Source organism: Anabrus simplex, chromosome 4 (genome assembly GCF_040414725.1).
Source record: "Anabrus simplex isolate iqAnaSimp1 chromosome 4, ASM4041472v1, whole genome shotgun sequence".
Classification (NCBI taxonomy): Eukaryota; Metazoa; Arthropoda; class Insecta; order Orthoptera; family Tettigoniidae; genus Anabrus; species Anabrus simplex.
The window spans coordinates 394,259,320-394,279,465 of NC_090268.1; the positions used below are offsets into that span (position 1 = coordinate 394,259,320).

General features: G+C 38.6%; 1 protein-coding gene across 1 annotated transcript in view; it reads left to right on the forward strand.

Annotated features, from left to right (window-relative positions):
- The window catches only part of LOC136872294 (probable cytochrome P450 49a1), a 93,886-nt gene that overhangs the window by 19,065 nt on the left and 54,675 nt on the right, over positions 1-20,146 (forward strand). The window contains exons 2-6 of the mRNA XM_068227316.1: positions 831-1,037; positions 2,113-2,246; positions 2,562-2,674; positions 6,087-6,203; positions 17,652-17,728. Coding sequence (XP_068083417.1) covers positions 842-1,037; positions 2,113-2,246; positions 2,562-2,674; positions 6,087-6,203; positions 17,652-17,728 — 637 coding nt within the window. The 5' untranslated portion in view covers positions 831-841. The remainder of the gene's footprint in view (positions 1-830; positions 1,038-2,112; positions 2,247-2,561; positions 2,675-6,086; positions 6,204-17,651; positions 17,729-20,146) is intronic.

The following is a 20,146-nucleotide window of genomic DNA, read 5'->3' on the forward strand; positions in this document are numbered from 1 at the left end:
TGAACATCTGAGTGATCTTGACTATGTAAAATGTATACGTCAAATGTATCGTACCTCCATAATGAGTTTAACTCACTTTCCGTTTATTCTCAAGTAAAACATCAGTGTAATTAAGATTCTGTGTTATCTCCTAATTATGCTACATGTTTATCAGATATGTATTGCACCTATATGTGTCGGGGCTCAGGTGCCCTTTACGAAATAAATAAACCAAGTAAGTCCTGCACCGAGCTCGATAGTTGCTGTCGCTTAAGTGCGGACAGTATCCAGTATTCGGGAGATAGTAGGTTCGAACCCCATTGTCGGCAGCCCTGAAAATGGTTTCCCATTTTCACACCAGGCAAATAATGGGGCTGTACCTTAATTAAGGCCACGGCCGCTTCCTTCTCACTCCTAGCCCTTCCTTGTTCCCTCCCCACTTCAGTGTTTACGACAGCTGTATGTATCTTTCTTAAGAGTACACAGATACATAGATGTCAAAGTACAACTCCATTCTACAACGGCACTCAAAGTAGTTTGTAAGGAAATACAACAAAACTTGCTTTTATCCCATTCAAATGGCGTATAAAGCCTGGAAATTTTAAAATTTCCAGTTATTTCTTAAATTTCGACTGTCGAATACAGGCTAACGTACCAGTAATATGTATTCATACAAGATTATTGGGATATTTAATTATTTTCTTGAAGTATCCAAGTTTTTTAGGAAATTACTCTAAGACTACAGCAGAAAACGCACTCCAGTTACCAATTCCCCAAACTGTAAACGAATGTAACAGAGTTTTTCTGTGGTTTTCGTCGAAAGTCAATCACACTCGCCATTTTTCTTTCAGTTCACGCAGCTATGATGATTCAAGTAGTCACACATCTCTGTAGAAAGGGCCTGAACCCTGCAGGTTCGGTGCTGCTATTCAACAGAACACGGTCGTCTATGGCTGCAGCTCAGGAAAACCTTGAGGAAATTAGACCTTACAAGGAGGTTCCTGGACCCAAACCACTACCCATCCTTGGAAATACATGGAGATTCTTTCCCTACATAGGTAAGTAACAAGGTACATCCAATTTGTAGATGAAGTATTCTTTTAGACATAAGTGCTACTTTAACAGGTTCTGAATTATTAGTATATTATTATTATTATTATTATTATTATTATTATTATTATTATTATTATTATTATTCATAATAGACGTATATGCACAGTATATTATTTCACAACCGGCTTACAGACTTGAAGGTCCATCATCATTGTTAACTCTATTTACAACGTTTAAGTCCACATTAGTGTGTCGACATTAGTCCAAATTAGTTAAACATGAGTTAAAACGGAGCACTGTTGAGATGAACATAGGAAAGGCTGGCTGGTCCTGGTGCTAAGGCTCGACGAACAGCCTAATAATACATCGCAGAAGTTACCAGGACAAACTTTAAAATTGGGAAAAGCCTCTCCACTCCAGTGTTTTGGACAGCTTTAAGTTACAAAACAATCGCATTCCAGCCAATTATCTTTCTCAATGAACGTTCTATTCTTATTCTGGCATCCTCATATTTTTAAGTGTAGAAAATATCCCTACGAACCTCCTATAATACAGATACATTGTTCAATTTAGTGTTAATATATATCCCACCCGGTCCCAGAAACGATCATCGTGTAAATGCCCCAACATGTGCAGTGAGTGTGAGGTACCATTCCACGGACAGGAATTCGGTATTGGTACGAAAGGACATCAGCCTGATTAGATACTTGTGTCACCCTCAGGGTTATTAACGTCTACTGTAGGTGGTTCTATTCCCCTCTAATATATGTCTTGAACGTCTCAGGAGCTGTGTATTTTCATCAGTACTATATACCATTAACAACTGCATGTCTACCAACTCTGGGACAGATACTTGAATCTTTAATGGGTATCTTTCATTGCGTTCATATCGGTCAATAAAATCTACAGATTATCACTAATTCGAAATTTGGAATTATCCAATGCTGATACATGCAAGATCAATCTTGAAATCTCTCCTGTGAATTATTCACTCAAATGATAATATAGGATATCCTTGCAGAGCTCCAGGCTCCAGTGTTTTATGTTTCTAATGGGTTACCTGCTATTCTCGTTTTTCAGGAGAGTTTGCTGATATGGACATCAATGAACTGATGTCAACGGTTGCAAAGAAATACGGAAAGATTGCAAAGATAAGTGATCTGCGAGGGATCAACGACTTAGTCTACGTATTCGATCCCAAAAATGTAGAAACGGTAAGTTAAATACACCATGCAAATGAATACGACATGTAAGGAATTTATACAGGGTAACTGTGACACAGAACACTTCAAAATACTCAACGCATTCATAGGGATAAGGTTTTGAAAGAGTCATCTCCAGGAAATGGCGTATTAAAAATTATTATTCCTGTAGAATTCCTTGAATGAAATAGAAATGATTTCAGCTTAGAATACTATACTTGGGTAGGTTGTGACGTTTGATGTTCGATCACACTTTTTTAACTAAATCATTGTACAATTTTAATCTTAGCGTTCTTATTTGATGAAGTGAGTTTGTTTCTTCTATAGCTGCTAAGGAATGAAGGACAATGGCCCATAAGGCCAGGTCTCAGGACACTACCCTACTACCGGGATATTCTAAGGAAGGATGTATTTAATGGTGTAGTGGGAGTCATTGCAAGGTACGTAAAGAACCTTTTTTACCTCATAAAGTACCCCTTAATCCAAATGTCTCCTTGAGTGTATCTGATCTTGACTAATTTTTCATAGTTCTTCAAGCAACCTCAAACATTGGGATACGATGTTTGTAAGTGGCAAGAGGGGAGTAGTATGCTAATTACGTCTGTGATTTCAAATCGGCATTTATTATTTATTCCAGAGTGAATTATTATTTATTATATTAATTTATTATATTTATTATATACTGTCTATATAGCATTCTGCACAGATAATTATTATCGTCCATGTCCTTTTGATACGGGAGCAGTTCAAGCTCTCTGGAGCATACATACACTTGATAATGATGGAAATGACGATAATACTATCCATTCAGTCAAGGTCGACTCTTGGACATATATTATGGATCATGGTAGTAATAACACCATCAAATTTTCAAAGGAGCCTGACACTTCAGTGAAATAGTCTTTCTCTTTTCAGTAACGTGGAGCTCGAATGCTGTTGAATCGATTTTTGCTTGTCTGACAATCAAATTGTTAGAGCTACTTGTGACACTATCGGATTTTTCATGGACTAGTTCACCGATTACAGATACCTTGCTTTTTCTCATTTTTAGTTCTTCCACAACGACGTATTTATAACTTCTCAACCACCAACCTGGTGGGAAGTTCTCGCACCGTCCACTCTTTTTCTCGATGCCAAGTTATACGTTCTAAAAACATGTCATGCACAACACGTATTACGAAAATCACTCAGGAAACATTCTCACCAGTGCACATGCTGCGCAGATATAAATACTTCCTGAATTAAAAAATATATGTATACTTGTAGATGCTGTAGTTTTATCTCATTTCGACTATGGTTATGCGATTTGGGAAGATGAGCAAAGTTAAGGAGCAGATTGCAACGTGGTCAAAATACGTATGTGAGATACCTCTGTAACCTATGGTTCTTCATACAACCACTTATTTTGGCCCTGACTAGAAACCCATCGCATCTCAATAAAGTCCACCATTCGTCAAAGTAATTTTAACTTAATTCATATTTCAAATACTCTTCGTCTTATCACAGACTTTTTAAAAGTTCCACCCTTGCTTTACCTACCCATAGAACTGCCTTTACATTAATTCCCAGTACTTTCCTGCCGTGAGTAGAATATCTTTCCTGAAATTATCAGAGGGATCATTTCTATTTTTTTTTTTTGATAGGGGCTTTACGTCGCACCGACACAGATAGGTCTTATGGCGACGATGGGATGGGAAAGGCCTAGGAGTTGGAAGGAAGCGGCCGTGGCCTTAATTAAGGTACAGCCCCAGCATTTGCCTGGTGTGAAAATGGGAAACCACGGAAAACCATTTTCAGGGCTGCCGATAGTGGGATTCGAACCTACTATCTCCCGGATGCAAGCTCCATTTCTATTTGGACGTTCAGAAAAGCTCTCTGGAGTTTTTTGCACCAGTAAGGATCCTATGTAAACTTGATGCTTCTCCTCACAACCGTGTCATTGTCACGGACGTTTACTTTTTAAATGTTATTAAATTGTATGCACAACACATATTCTTGTGTACGGGATACAAGTTTTAAGAAAATTTCCTCTTATTATATTTCATTTTTTATTTAATGTAACTTAGATTTAATTTGATCATTTAACATTATTTATATTAATATTATTTTTATTTAATTTTTATAATGTGATACAATGTAATATATATATCTATATAAATAAAGTTGTAGGGGATCCGCTATCTGTAATTTCGTTTGTTTTGCCAATTTTTCAGACATTTATCCGTTTTAGGTTAACTCAATACCGAATCGGTGGTTTTTATCTTTCGTGTCTGTCCGTTTGTCTGTCTGTTTGTATGTATGTTCCACCATCATGGTGAAACGGCTGGATAGATCTCAACTAAACATCATATTTAGTGTATACACAGGTTTTGATATGCATATCATTTTAAAATCTTTGAATAGACTGGGTGTTTATAGGAAAAGCCGAACGGTTTTCCTCCATTTTCTCTTATACTATTGTCTTTCTCTAAACGCCGTGGACTTTGCGTGAAACGTCTCTTCATTATACACAACGTTTGCCATGTTCATAATTTACCTTACTCTTCAAATGCCGGAGAAAATTGTTATTTTCTGCGGTATCATGCTCTGCATTGAGTGACCGACAGACCGACAACAAACCTACAGGTTACCATGCCAACGTCTCTGACTGCTTGCCAGCAGGGAAGTTACGAATTGCCATGTTCGTCATCATTCCTGTAAATTCGTGGTTGCTCCTTAGGTAGAAAGCAAGAGAGACGTCAATCGGCCATTCTGCGGGATATTGGTGGAATATCGTTTGAGGTTATAACCATCCTCGAATAGCTTATGTAATAACACCATAAGTCATCTTCTTATCTGATTACTTAAGAATCCCTGCGCCTAAATTTCTCCTCTGTTACTGCTTTCTAATATCCTTAACTCATATCAGCATAATTTATTGATCAGCATTTGATTTTCCAATACATTCACTTGGTACTTACATATTATTGTCCTATCCGACTGTCCTCAGTCATTGACCTATTTTCTATTAATTTCAACTTTCTTAACTGTATTATGTTCTTACTCCGTACATATGCGAATGCTAATCCCGAAGCCTGGACACTCTTTCCCGTGAGGAAATATTCTAAGCTATGCAAATGTATTACATTTGGCCCCGGAAAATATCGGTATATGGATGCAATTTTAACAACGGTGCACACCTTCGTTTCAGGATAATTGGTGGCTAAACGATAAGTCGTATACAAAACAGAATGCACAATCGCCTTTCATTTTGTGCGGGGGGTGGGGTCCTATGACTTTTTATCGCAGCTCTATCCTTTATACCTTAAATAGAGCTGTAGTTCTCCATTTCAAGTTAATGTTATACTTTTTACACGTATAAGTTATCGCTTGGCATACTTATAGGAAAGATGCAATCATGACATTGGGCACCCACATTGACATGACCAGTGGCCATATGTTTGCCAAATGGTATGATTCCAGTGTCACATGGGTATGAAAATAAAAAGTAGTATGTGGCAACTGTAACAAATTTCACCCCATTCAATGACTAACTGAATGTAACCCATAAAAATAAGAGATACGAGAACATGTCATAGGACTAACCATGTAGAACACTGAACGAAGTGTCGTATGGTGAAGTCCGTTTGTAGATGCAATTTAGTATAATCTAACTCACTGCCTTTACAGTAATTTATTAAGAAATCCGTATACAATCTAGAATGAAGCACGGGTACATTTGCTAGTATGTATATATCTAGTTAGAAGGCTTTAATATTGCAAGATTAAATGGAACATTACTAAGCTACCACATTCCTTTATTCGTAAATCTTGTCCGTCAGCATGACATTCCATTCTGTTTTATTTTTGCAGCCAAGGAAAGCAATGGCAGGATTTCCGTTCCAGCGTGAATCAAACATTGATGCAGCCAAGAAGTGCTAAGCAGTACGTGAGACCTATTGACGACGTGACCATAGATTTAATCAACAGGTACATTTCATTATTTTATTTTAAGTGGGCATTAAAATTTACCACAAATAGAAAACAAAATTTAACTCTGATCTATATAAATATAATTGCAGTTTTACCTGTAATCTTATAATTTTTAAATTATACTTCAATTTTCTCGTATTAGATGAAAAAATTGAAAGAAATGACAGTTGAATTTTCGTCTGTTTGTCCGATTGTCTTTTCTTCTTTCCGACGACTTCACGGCAAAACAGTTCACAGATTTTCTCAAAGCTTAGTACTCGAGGTCACAGATAGCACGGTTACGCATTGGGATTCATATTATTTGATATTCGTTCAGTGACATTTAAGGGATAAGAACACAAAACATCAATCTCCCCTTAAAATAAACTGTATCGAAAAACTGTACATTGCTAATGTTGTAGAATATGGAATTTGTGATCTTTCAGGATTCATATAATTTTACCGCAAGAGCTATGATGACAGAGATATGCATTACCTTGCATCACCTTCTAGTATTCCTACTAGATCATCATCCACCGCAGTACTAAGCATTCCCATTCACCGCTCAGCTGGCTACAGTAGATCATTTATAGTCGCCGCCAGACGAATTTGGAATTCCCTACCTGCTGAAATTAGGAGCGTGTCAAACCACCTAAGCTTTAAGAAACTCTGTCAAGCCTGGTTAATAAATAATAATAATTTATAACATCGTAGTATTTGATCAAAGCTAAGTAGTAGATTAATTAAAACATTTCATTGATACCTTAATATATTAAACTGTAAAAGTTAGTGTATATTTAACTCTTCATGTAGGTGTATGTATGGTCGGACAGAGTAGCAGGCTTCATGGCCTGAGTCCCGCCACATAAAACAAGACAATAAATAAATAAGTAAATAAAAATACACGAGAAATTAGATTTTCAATGCGCTTTCCATCAACTGCGAACCTCACTACCGTGGAAATATTACTTATAAGGGAGGCGGAGGCCTTTGAATTCCAAACGTCTGGACCACAAGTAAACGTAACGATTAAAATATAACTTGCCTTTACCTTTCAAATGAATAACTGAACGTAGACTTTACATTTAACATTGCCTTCACTTCCTGTTTATTATGTTTCAATTTATTAAATTCTTCATTGTATTATCACTGAAAGTCACTTAAATATCCTTCATCGTTTGGTTCAAAAACCTTTAAAGCATATAATTCTTATCCCATAGTCACCTCATTAGAACAGGTCAAATATGATTAAATTACTGATATCACACTCCTTCACGTTATTCCTAAATATATTTATATGTCACTTAACTAGTCAAAAATAAGCTTACTTTAATTTACATTGTACTGGCAAAAATGTACACGCACTGAGAACTTTACAAAAAACATTTCTGAATCTAAATTTCACACTCGAAATATATAACTTTAATCAACATCTCTATTCAACTCATACAAAAAAATTATAAACACTGTCATCATGTACCGGTAGTCAAACGTTAAGCTGGAATTTGTGGCAATTTAATCCGATGTTATTTCACTTCAGGAAAAAATCAATAAGTAGAATGAAACAAACTCACGTTTGTTCTTCTGCTCCACCATGTAGTCATGGCGGTCTCCAAGATTCATACTTCAGAGATAGGCCTTTTGGAAGTGCTTTACGATATGAGTTACTCTTCAGCTCCCCTCAATGATTTAAGCTTCCATAATGGGCTTGGAAAAGGCTGCTGGTTGCATGGTCGTCCTCGAACTCCTATTCATGTCGATCCAGGTGAAGAAAAATGTGGACGCCGTTGTGAAATCTTGTTGGTCATAAGATGATGCCTTATCACAGATTAACTCGTGCCGTGATGAAATAAACTTAAAGAACTGCACTTCGCTTTTTGCAAAACGCTCACTTCGAACTGATCGCTATATAACACCATAAGTCATATAAGGTGTAAAGTTATAATCGCCTTAACACAAGATAACCTCTTCATTGAAATAATTAATTGTATCGGCTTTCCACTTTGCATTATAACTATGCATGTTTAAGCACACACAAGTTTTAAATGATGAACCACTCTAAAAGAAAAACGTAACTTGACGATGTGTCAGTAATTGACGTTCACATGTCACACTTTGCACACATGTGACTTGACCATAACATGTAAAGAATTAACGCTCTCATATCACAGTTCGTGAAACACAAGAGTATTGTCATATTAACAAAATAACTGCGTATTTGCACTAATTTTGGCGTTACTTCTCTGCATTTGGCAGTCCATTCTAAAGTAATTCGCATTACTGTTCCAAGATGTTGTATCTGACTGTGCGTGGACTTCCACTATCATACTATACAAACACTGTTCAATTTAACCATTTAACAGGTGCTTCAACACATTTATACACTGCTGAATGTTTTGCATTAGCGTGCGTAAGTGTTCAAAATCCAAGTATCCAATTCTACGTGGTATAAACTACAACATCGAACAAATTAGAGTTCGTGAACACATGATAAAATTTATCTAACTTCATTACGACAACCTTCTCAAGGTTTCGAGCATCTAACAACTTAGTGTTATGAAGACGATGTTTGGTAATATAACCTTCTCGAGACTTCGAATGATTGATAATGCACAAATGCTTCGCCGTTGTAGAGACGGTATTCCGTAATGTTAAGAGAATAACTGACAATGTACAGTACAGTCATTTAACACGTTCGCTGCTATTGTTACACTGTTGACATTAAGCGTGAGTGCGTCACGAGTCACATGTGACTCGTCTTACGGAAGTAGGTTTGCGGGCTGCCGGTGGATGGCGAAAGTATATTACTTCGAAATAATTAGATTTACAGCTGCAAGTCATATCAAGTTCTCACATTCCTCAGCAGGAGGAACCACCATCGCTCGGTTTAGCGGCAATAATTATTTTAGTCGATGAGTCACCCGTGCCTCGCGTAACACAGAGCAGAGCGTTAACATCCCTTTATGCATGTTGGTAAAGGTTGATTTACATGAGCATAAATGCATTTTTACACAAACAATTGTATATCCTGTAGTTACCTCACAAGATGACAAGGGTATTCACACGCTGTCACAACAGATTTCCGCCAGCCTACAATGACGACTACAGCACGATAATACTCGATCAACCCCTATTGTCCACCCCAGTTGAGCGGGACGTCTAGTAAAAATGCGAGGAACTGGTGGCTCGTATAGCAAATAGTAAAAGCTGCATTACATCCATACGTCACGAGTCACCCGTGCCTCGTGGTGTAAGGCAGTTGTTAAACGTACACCTATGCCATAGAACAACATAGATACCATCTGTGACTCGCTGTCGTACTGTTACGCAAAGTTATCATCTTAGCAGCATAGGAATAAAATGTGTCATTTTGTCCAGCACCACATTTATTTGCTGTACGAGTCACATGTGACTCGCAAAGCAGGGAACGTGTTAATGTAGTATAGACGGCGCACCGTAGTGAAAAAAGAACAAATGACAATGTACAGACTCTTCGTGTTGTAAGGACGATGTTCCACACAGAAAAGAGGAAAAACTTCTTCTCGGTGCCCGTTTTATTCCCTCCATGTTGATCAAAGATGTCGGGCGGAAAGATGTACCACTTCCGAGTGTCACCATGAGGTCAAAAGATCATAACGAGAAGATGGCACACATGCGTCTGGTAAACATTTGGGTGGACTCATGCATGTAACCATTCCGGGTACAACACATACATATATTATCATCATAGACCGCTATGCCTTTCAGCGTTGAGTCTGCAAGCCACTGTGAATTCACTAAACATTGCCACAATCCTCTATTTGCAACTAGTGTTGGGGCTTCGTTTAGTTCTATTAGTCTCATCTTTAAATCGTTAGAAACTGAGTCTAACACTCGTCGTCTTGGTCTCCGTCTTTTTTAAATGCTATTTGTTCGGGGAGTCGAGCCATGTGGATCATTTGCCCCTACTGGCACAATATTGTATCAACCTGCGTGCAATTGGAATGGCGGTAGTGTCGAATGTTAAGTGTGAGGAAAGGAAAATTAAGGACGTCACAAACACCCATTCCCCAGGCCAGGGATATTAATATTATTCCCAGCCGGGAATCAAACCGGGGGCCGCGGGGTGACAGGCTGACGCGTTGGCGTGGGGCCGGACTTGGTCTCCTCTACTTCTCTCACTCTCCATAACAGAATACATTATTATCCTAGGTAACCTATCCTCCTCCATTCGCCTCACATAACCCCACCACCGAAGCCGGTTTATGCGTACAACTTCATCCATCGAGTTCATTCCTAAATTAGCCTTAATCTCCTCATTCCGAGTACCCTCCTGCCATTGTTCCCACCTGTTTGCACCAGCAATCATTCTTGCTACTTTCATGTCTGTCACTTCTAACTTATGAATAAGATAACCTGAGTCCTCCCAGCTTTCGCTCCCGTAAAGCAAAATTGGTCTGAAAACAGACCGATGTGTAGATACTTTCGTCCGGGAGCTGACTTCCTTCTTACAGAACACTGTTGATCGCAAATGCGAGCTCACTGTATTAGCTTTACTACACCTTGATTCAATCTCACTTACTATATTACCATCCTGGGAGAACACACAACCTAAATACTTGAAACTATCGACCTGTTCTAGCTTTGTATCACCAATCTGACATTCAATTCTGTCTAATTTGTTACCTACTGATATCAATTCAGTCTTGGAAAGACTAATTTCCATGATCCATATAAACAGCAAAGGTGAAAGATTACAGCCTTGTCTAACCCATTGTAAGTATCCTGAAACTAGAACTCATTCTACCAATTCTCACTGAAGCCCAATTGTCAACATAAATGCCTTTGATTGATTTTAGTAATTTACCCTTAATTCCATAGTCCCCCAGTACGGCGAACACCTTTTCTCTTGGGACCCTGTCACATACTTTCTCTAGATCTACAAAACATGAACACAACTTTCTATTCCTCACGTAGGATTTTTCAATTACCTGGCACATACTGAAAATCTGATCCTGACAGCCCCTCTATGGCCTGAAACCACACTGGTTATCATCCAACTTCCTCTCAACCACTGATCGCACCCTCCCTTCCAAGATGCTAGTGAATACCTTGCCTGGTATACAAATCAATGAGATACCCGATAGTTGTTGCAATCCTTCCAGTTCCCTTGCTTATAGATAGGTGCAATTACTGCTTTTGTCCAACTGAAGGTACCTTTCCAACACTCCACGATAATCTTACAAATCTATGAAGCCATTTCATCCCTGCCTTCTCACTATACTTCACCATTTAATCTATTACTGCTGCTTTATGACAATGGGGTTTATTTATCATATTTTCCACTTCCTCATGCGTAATTTCACGAACATCATTTTGCTCGCGACACCACCACCAGAGAGATTTCTTTTACGATGATAAGTTGTTCAAAATATTCCATCAACCTCTCCAGTGATTTCCTGGGATCTATTATGAGGTCACCTGAATTACCCAAAACACTGTCCATTTCCTTTTTCTTCTCCCTTCCTCAGTTTCTTTATTACTGTCCATAAACGTTTCCCTCCTGCTTGGCCTAGTCATTCCAGGTTATTACCAAAGTCCCTGTCGGCATCGGCCCTTGTTTGAAGCCATTTGTGATAAGCCTTCTTTTTACGTTTACAACCTGCCCTCACTTCATCATTCTGTCAAGATTTTCGCTTTTTCCCATCTTTACATACAGTTGTTCCTAGGCATTCCCTTGTTGTTTCTAGTACAGCATCCCTGTATGCCACCCATTCTCTTTCTATATCCTGAACCTGCTTACTGTCCACTGTTCGAAACTTCTCACTAATAATATCTATGTACTTCTGTTAAAGTTCTTCGTCCTGGGGCTTTGCTACCCTTATTCGTTTGCAGACAATTTCATTTTTTCTATCCTAGGCCTAGAGGTACTTAGTTCACAACAGATAATATAATGGCCCGTATCATCGAAAAATCTCCGAAAAACCTGTACATTCCTAACAGAATCCCTGAATTCATTGTCGGTTAAGATATAGTCCATTATGGATATGGTAGACCTAGCCTCCCATGTGTAACGATGAATAGCCTTATGCTTGAAGAATGCATTCGTAACTGCTAAACCCATACTAGCACAGAAGTCCAGCAAACGCTTTCCATTTCCATTAGCTTCCATATCTTCCCCACATTTACCGATCACCCTTTCGTACCCTTCAGTATTTCCAACTTTCGCATTGAAATCGCCCATTATCGCTATTCTATCCTTGCTGTTGACCCTGACTACGATGTCACGCAATGCTTCATAAAACTTGTCAACTTCATTCTCATCTGCACCCTCACATGGTGAATACACTCAGTCAAATCTCGTCCTAATTCCTCCAACTGCCATATCTACCCACATTATTCGCTCATTTATGTGCCGAACAGAAACAATGCTGCGTGCAATAGCATTCCTGATGAGCAGTCCTAGCCCACACTCTGCCCTTCCCTTTCTAACACCCGTCAAGTACACTTTATAACCTCGTATCTCTTCCTCATCATCTCCCCTTCCCCGAATATCACTTACTCCTAGCACATTCAGATGCATCCTCTTTATTGACTCAGCCAGTTCTACCTTCTTTCTTCCATAAGCCCCATTAATATTGATAGCTCCACTTTGAATTCCATTTCGTTCACCAAATTGTTTTCAAGGAGTCCCTCGCCTTTCAAATGGAAGTGTGACTCCGTTACTCCCATAGGTCCGAGGCTTGCTTAAAATGTTCTGAGCTCGGTAAATTCATGAAGCAAGATGCTACCCTACTTACACATAGTCCAAGTGAGGATCTCTCTTCTAACGGGTTATGGACTACCGATGGATTGTATAGTCCTAGCCGCCTGAGCGCAAGGAGGGCCATGACTCAGAATATGTCCGAGATGCCCACCCCCGTTCCAAAGCAACTGGTATCCCGACTCTCAGGACCACTTTCTAGGCCACTCAGCCGTTGCCCATGGTTCGCGAAGTAGGACGTAACTACAGTGACTACGTGACTATCATATATAACAATTTTAAAATTTGCTTTACGTCTCATCTATGCAGATCCGTCATCAATGATTTGCATTTATCGCTGTCGCCCACGTGGCACATTCCCTATCAATTGTTTACCTAACATTTTCTTAAATGTTTCAAAGAACTTGGAAATTTATTGAATATTTCCCTTGATAAATTATTCCAATCCCACACTCTGCCTGTACATGAATATTTGCCCCAATTTGTCCTCTAGAATTCCAACTGTATTTACATATTATGATCATTCCTATTTTGAAAAGCTCCGCTGAAGCTTATGTGTATACTAATGTCATTCCAAGGCAATTCTTCACTAGCAGCTCAGAACATACCACTTAGTCGAGCATCTCATCTCCTTACTCCAGGTCTTCCCAACCTAAAAATAGGTCTTACGGAGATAGTGTATTGCAAAGGAGTGAGAAAGAAGCGACCGTGGCCTTAATTAAGGTGTGAAAAAGGGGAAATAAGAAAACCATCTTCAGGGCTGTCGACAGTGGGGTTGGAACCAACTGTCACCCCAGTGCAAGCTGATAAGTACATGATCCAATCCGCGACCACTTTCTCAGTTCAATGTCATAAGCTGCCTTTAGCTAAGCATAGGCCAACTCAAACATAGGCTTACACTTTAGTGCAAAATTGCAATTGTATATCACCTAGTGAATTCTATTGATTAAATGCCGATCATGTGCCTAGTGGTTTTTAACATTGTTGTCTAAAGCGGAAGACTAGGTGCAAGAACCAGTGAGCTCCAGTTTTCTATATTTTTTAGGACTAAAAACACTTGATGTTCCTTAAAAAGTATCAAATTTGGGTAAAACATCCTTCCTATACCACAGACCGATTTTAATTTTTCAACTATTCTCCTGTTTCTCTTCTTATAGAGGAAACAGGAATGGGGCTGTCCGGCTTCATCCGCTAAGGCTGGAAATCTGTGACTTGGCTTACAAGTAAAATCCTGTTAGATACTCAAAAATTTCTTATGACGAAATTAAAACAGCATGAGCACAAAGAGTAACTTGTGATATTTTATATTAGAAAGTCCAAAGACATATTTTAAAATAATCTTAACATTTTGTCCAGGTTTAGAAAGTACTCGACCAAAATCACTTTAAAACTGCAGCTATTATTACACTGTTCATTGGCTGACTTAGAAGGTGCTCCCACAAATTAGAGCTCATTATTATTAACGCTTAACGAGTTCGGGGGAAGACAAGACTGCTTCTGGAGCTGTACGTTTCCTGCATTGTATGAGACACCCGTACATCACCTTCCCATGTATATCTATATAGCCATTACTTAGAGCTATATGGTTCTTGAACCAGGATTTTTTGTGTATAGGGATATGTGAAAAAGTGAAAATCAGGGAAAAGTGGAGATGTCTGCTTCTTGCACCCACGTCTTCAATTACCAACCCATCTGATGTAATGCTTATATTGCTGAAAGAAACACGCATCAAAAAATGGATGATATTTTGTTGTTTTCGGTAGCAATATGTTATCTATGAGAGCATTGTGTGAAAAGTTGCATCTAATAGATACGATCTGTGTGATCTGATTAGAAATCACATGGCAGTAGTGTACGGTACATGTTCGCCAAACACTGAAGTTAGAAATCGTTTAATATATTCTTTCAATCCATTTCAATTCCATATGAATATTTCGTAGAAGGTTTGCTTCAACTTTGTTTGAAACAATGCCAGAAGTGCTTTCATATCATTTCATCTCGGCCGTATTTCACACAGCACATCCGGTTCTGAACCAACTGTATAATAATAATAATAATAATAATAATAATAATAATAATAATAATAATAATAATAATAATAATAATAATAATAATAATAATAATAATAACAAATAATTTCGTATGGCTATTTCTAGCCGAGTGCAGCCCTTGTAAGGCAGACCCTCCGATGAGGGTGGGCGGCATCTGTCATGAGTAGGTAACTGCGTGTTATTGTGGTGGAGGATAGTGTTACATGTGGTGTGTGAGTTGCAGGGATGTTGGGGACAGCACAAACATCCAGCCCCCGGGTCATTGGAATTAACCAATGAAGGTTAAAATCCCCGACCCGGCGGGAAATCGAACCCGGGGCCCTCTGAACCGAAGACTAGTACGCTGACCATTCAGCCAACGAGTCGGACATAATAATAATAATAATAATAATAATAATAATAATAATAATAATAATAATAATAATAATAATAATAATAATATCCAGACTAATGCTCCTCTATCAAATCCTCCGACGATGACAATTCTTGTTTATTACTAGTAACGTCTTCCGAGCCGCGATGTTGAATATCAAACATGTCTTTCGCCTGCCGGGTACGGAAGCTTTACCGTCTTAGCATAAAATTAACCCTTTAGGCAAGTAACTGAATGTTGAAAGCATCCTAAGGATATGAGCTACGAACTGTAGGTAAATAAAACGTAATAAAGTATGAAAATATTTTCTTTATTTATTCCTAAAAATGAAAATCCTTTTCTTTCTCATCGTTATCCGGTCGATTTGTTTAGTAGTTTGCCCTTTTTGTACCACTACGAGCACTAATGCGTGTCAGTGTATTGTTTTACTTAAGCACCACTACGAGCGCTATTGTGAGCCAATGCAGAGTTTCACTTAAGCCCTTATAACTATATTCTGTGTGGACATTTTTCAAAAAATAAAAGAAACTCCTAAGGGTATTGAACCAAGGAACACATTACAGAAAGAATGATGTAAATAAGTTAATTTGACTAGGATTTCAATTGACAAAAGGAAACGAGTAAAGAAACAAGATATTTTAGGCATTTTTCCGGAACGAATTTAGGCCGTAAGTGATTTCCGAAATTTTGGCTTTAGTTTGATAGAGCTATCCAAGACTCACAATTTTAAACTTTTCCGGCCCTTTATCCCCTCAACTTTCGTCACAATTGAGGAAATTGCTTAATTTTACGTTTTTCGTGGTATGGGGTCCAGTATTTTCACTAGTAAGTAATGTTCCCAACATTAACAATTAAAATTATCTACTCTATTACCATAGCCCATACGGTAAAAGTGTATGAGAGATAAATTACCGGAAATTATAGCTTCTGCAACTCTTGTTTGGTATACTCTTAGATAAAACGAACAATCCCGGAGTTATTTGTATTTGTAAGGAAACTATAAGTTGTATATACCTGCATTATAATTTCTCGTGCAGCATTCAAGATACGAGATCGGACAGAATATTTTGTACAACGTTTAACCTTTACAGATCTTCGATACAGCTAAAATAGTAGAACCTCATTAATCCGGAGTAAATGGGGCTTTAGGTTGTACCTACGAATTAATGAAGGTCCGTATTAAACAAAATAACTTATGAAATGATGTAATTCATAGTTAAACGTTCTGTTAAGTAAAAAGAACGTGTACAGTACATCATTTTAAATTTAGGTATTAGAAAGTTTACTTAGTATAAATACAGTATTAGGCCCTACAAAATACAGAGTAACTAATGCAGTACACAATTACAACAAGGCAATTAAGGCACAACTTCAATGACCACACCGGACACGCTTACTGGTTTTAAGAAACTGCTGATCTCTTATTGTCTTCCTTTGACACTTATTTCTTTAATAATTAACTCACGCAGATGCGTCTGATGTTAGTAATATGCAAATACGCTTTCATCGTTATCATCAACGTATCTAATGACAACGTATTCTATCTAATTTCACTAAGTTTCGCCTTAGGTTTAATAACATCACCTGCTTCATCCTGGTCATATTCATCCGTTTCAGAGCTTTCTGCAGCGATCACACTTTCAACGATATCTTCCTTTGTTAAAATGTGATACCATGGGTCATCTTAGCCTGCTTCTAGCCAAAACATTGCACCCGTAACTCAGCTTTATACTGTTATTGCATTTATGTATTATTATTAAATGGTTGTCTGCATTAAGCGAAAACCGTACTAATGGAGTCTGGATTAATGAAGTTCTACTGTATTAGTGGAGAAATTTGACATTTTCTCTTTTGGCCCTCTTAATAGTGCTACGCCATTGAATGATAATTAAATAATGTAACGCCTAGTGCCCACCTGGCCTATCCCTGAACTGAGTTTTGAGAATTTCTGTTTAGCCGTTTTCCCACAAACAAACAAACAAACAAACAAACAAACAAACAAACAAACAAACAAACAAACAAACATAGAAACAAAGAAACAGACAGAGGTGTGTAACTGAGGTGAATTTGGAAGGTAGAGTATTATGCTTGTAATGATATATAAGATAAATCTTTAAACCACTTCATTAAATAAATAATGTTGCAAATAGGCCTACTATAGATTCCAAGCTTGCGATTAGGTTTCTTCCTAAAAACACGACCGCTCGCCTTTATACACATTCAAATGTCAGTGTTTTCTAATGTACCTTTGTTTTCATATTTCTAGCAACTTTATTAATACCTGATGTGTCCACCTACAGGATGCAAAACTTGAAGAATGCTAATGGAGAGCTTCCACCTGATTTCATTGAGCATCTTATGCGGTGGGCATTGGAATGTAAGTATTTTATTGTTATTGCAATTTTTTTGGCACGGGGAAGTTTGGCGCAGGAGAAAAAATCCTTGAAATACATTGGTCCTGCCAACACCTAAGGGCGCATAGAAAAAAGTCTTCCTCTTCTCACTGGGATTCACTCATCCACCGACAGGAACGAGTCCAATGTTAATTTCTGTGGCCGAAGGTGGACAGGCATAGCGTTATACCACACATAATACCCAGGATTGAAGTAATAGAGACCCTTACATTCTACTGCTCCTGCAGTCTAGGAGGACTTGTTCAATATATATAAACACTCAATCCATGTTTTGAATATTGTGGGATTAGACACGTTGTGTGGTAGGACGTGTGTAGTCCTGTTGTAAGTGGTAGAGACCACCTTATACATACAAGTAATTCAATCCCTTGTTTATAATGCAGCACATGTCACTGCCTGCGGTCTGTGTTGAGCCTGACACGACCAATGCCCTTTCAGGTGAAGATTGGTGGTGCTGTATCCAGTGCAGTACGAGTGTTTAATGAGTATTTCCCAGTTTGACGGAACATGAACTGTCGCACTGCTTCAGGGCGGACATACATAAGCAGCAGCACGGCAACTTAGGAATATCCAAAGTGCAGTGCGAAAAAACAAACAAGGAAGACATACCATGAAACCAAGGAGGGAATGTCAACCAATCGTGACAACGCTATGTCAAGACATGATTAACCCCATGACGGCCCAGATAATTTTGCCCGGGAGGTGACTTTTTCTTATAGAATTTTGCTGATCGCAATTGCGATTTGTTTAGCTCCGTTTTTTATCTACGTACAATTTCCAGTCGGTGTCAGCCTTTGTCTGGAGCCATTTCCGAAACGACTTTCCTTTACGTTTACAAGCTACCCTTCTTTCGTCATTCGATCAAGAAGTTCGATTTTACCTATCTTTACACACAGTTGCTCCCAGGCCTTCCCTTGTTTTATCTACTACAGCATCCCTGTATGCCAAACATTCTCTTTCTATATCCCGAAACTGCTTACTGTCTATTGTTTGTAACTTTACACAATTCATGTCCACGTCTTCTTCTTCTTTTCTAGCCTATTTCAATCCACTGCTGGATATAGGCCTCTTCCATGTGCTTCCATCGTCTTCGGTCTTGAGCCACTTGGAACCAGCGTGTTCCAGCCAACAGCTTTATGTCGTCGAGCCATCTCTTCAGGGGTCTTCCAATGCCTCTCTTGTGTCCCCATGGTCTCCAGTGAACAATCCTAGAGGTCCACCTGTTGTAGTCTTGTCGAGCTACGTGTCCTACCCATTGCCATTTTAGTCTTGCTACTATCTCTAGGATGTCTGTTACATTAGTTCTTCTCCTGATGTCCTCTGAACGGATCTTATCCCTAAGGCTGATCCCTAGCATCTGTCGCTCCATGGCTCGTTGTGTTCGCTGAAGCTTACGAGCACTTTCCTTCGTCAGAGTCATCGTTTCCAGACCGTAAGTTGTAACTGGCAGCACGCACGTATTATAAACCTTGGTCTTCAGGTTAATTGGAACATCCTTGTTGGTGAGGATGAACCTTAGTTTTCGGAATGCAGTCCAACTCATACCTATTCTGCGAGGAATTTCTGCACGTTGGTTGTCTTTTCCAAGTTTTATCTTGTGTCCAAGATAGATGTACTCATCGACAGCTTCTATATATTGGTTTCCCATTTTAAGTGGTCGACTCTCTGGGCTTAGAATTTTCGTTTTATTAATGTTCATTTCCAAACCAATCTTAGCAGAAGCAGTTTTTAATTCTTGGATCATGCTTTCTAGCTCATCTAGATTTTCACTTATGAGCACAATGTCATCGGCAAAACGCAGGTGGTTCAAATATAACCCGTTGATTTTTATGCCTTTATTATCCCAATGAAGGGTTTTGAATACATCTTCCAAGGCAAGGGTAAACAGCTATGGAGAGATTGTGTCACCTTGTCGAACTCCTTTGCCAACTGGGATTTTATTGGTGATGAGGTCTTCGTCCATTCTGACTACCATTGTTGCTTGATCATAAATGTTTTCCAGAAGCTTTATATACCTTGAGTTTATCATGGCATTTTGAAGTGCCTTCATGATTGCCTAGATCTCCACTGAGTCAAAAGCTTTTTTATAATCAATGAAGGCCAGATGAATCTTGATGTTGTACTCAGTGGTTTTCTCAAGAAGAAGACGAATAGTCTGGATGTGTTCAACAGTTGAGAAACCTTTACGAAATCCCGCTTGCTCGGCAGGTTGATAAAAATCCAGTTCTCTTGTGAGGCGGTTGGTTACAATTTTAGTCAGGAGCTTGTAAAGGTGTGATAACAAACTCACAGGACGATAGTTCTCTAAATTTTCCTTATCACCTTTCTTGAAGAGAAGTACCACTTCAGCATTTTTCCAATTTTCTGGTATTCTTCCAGAG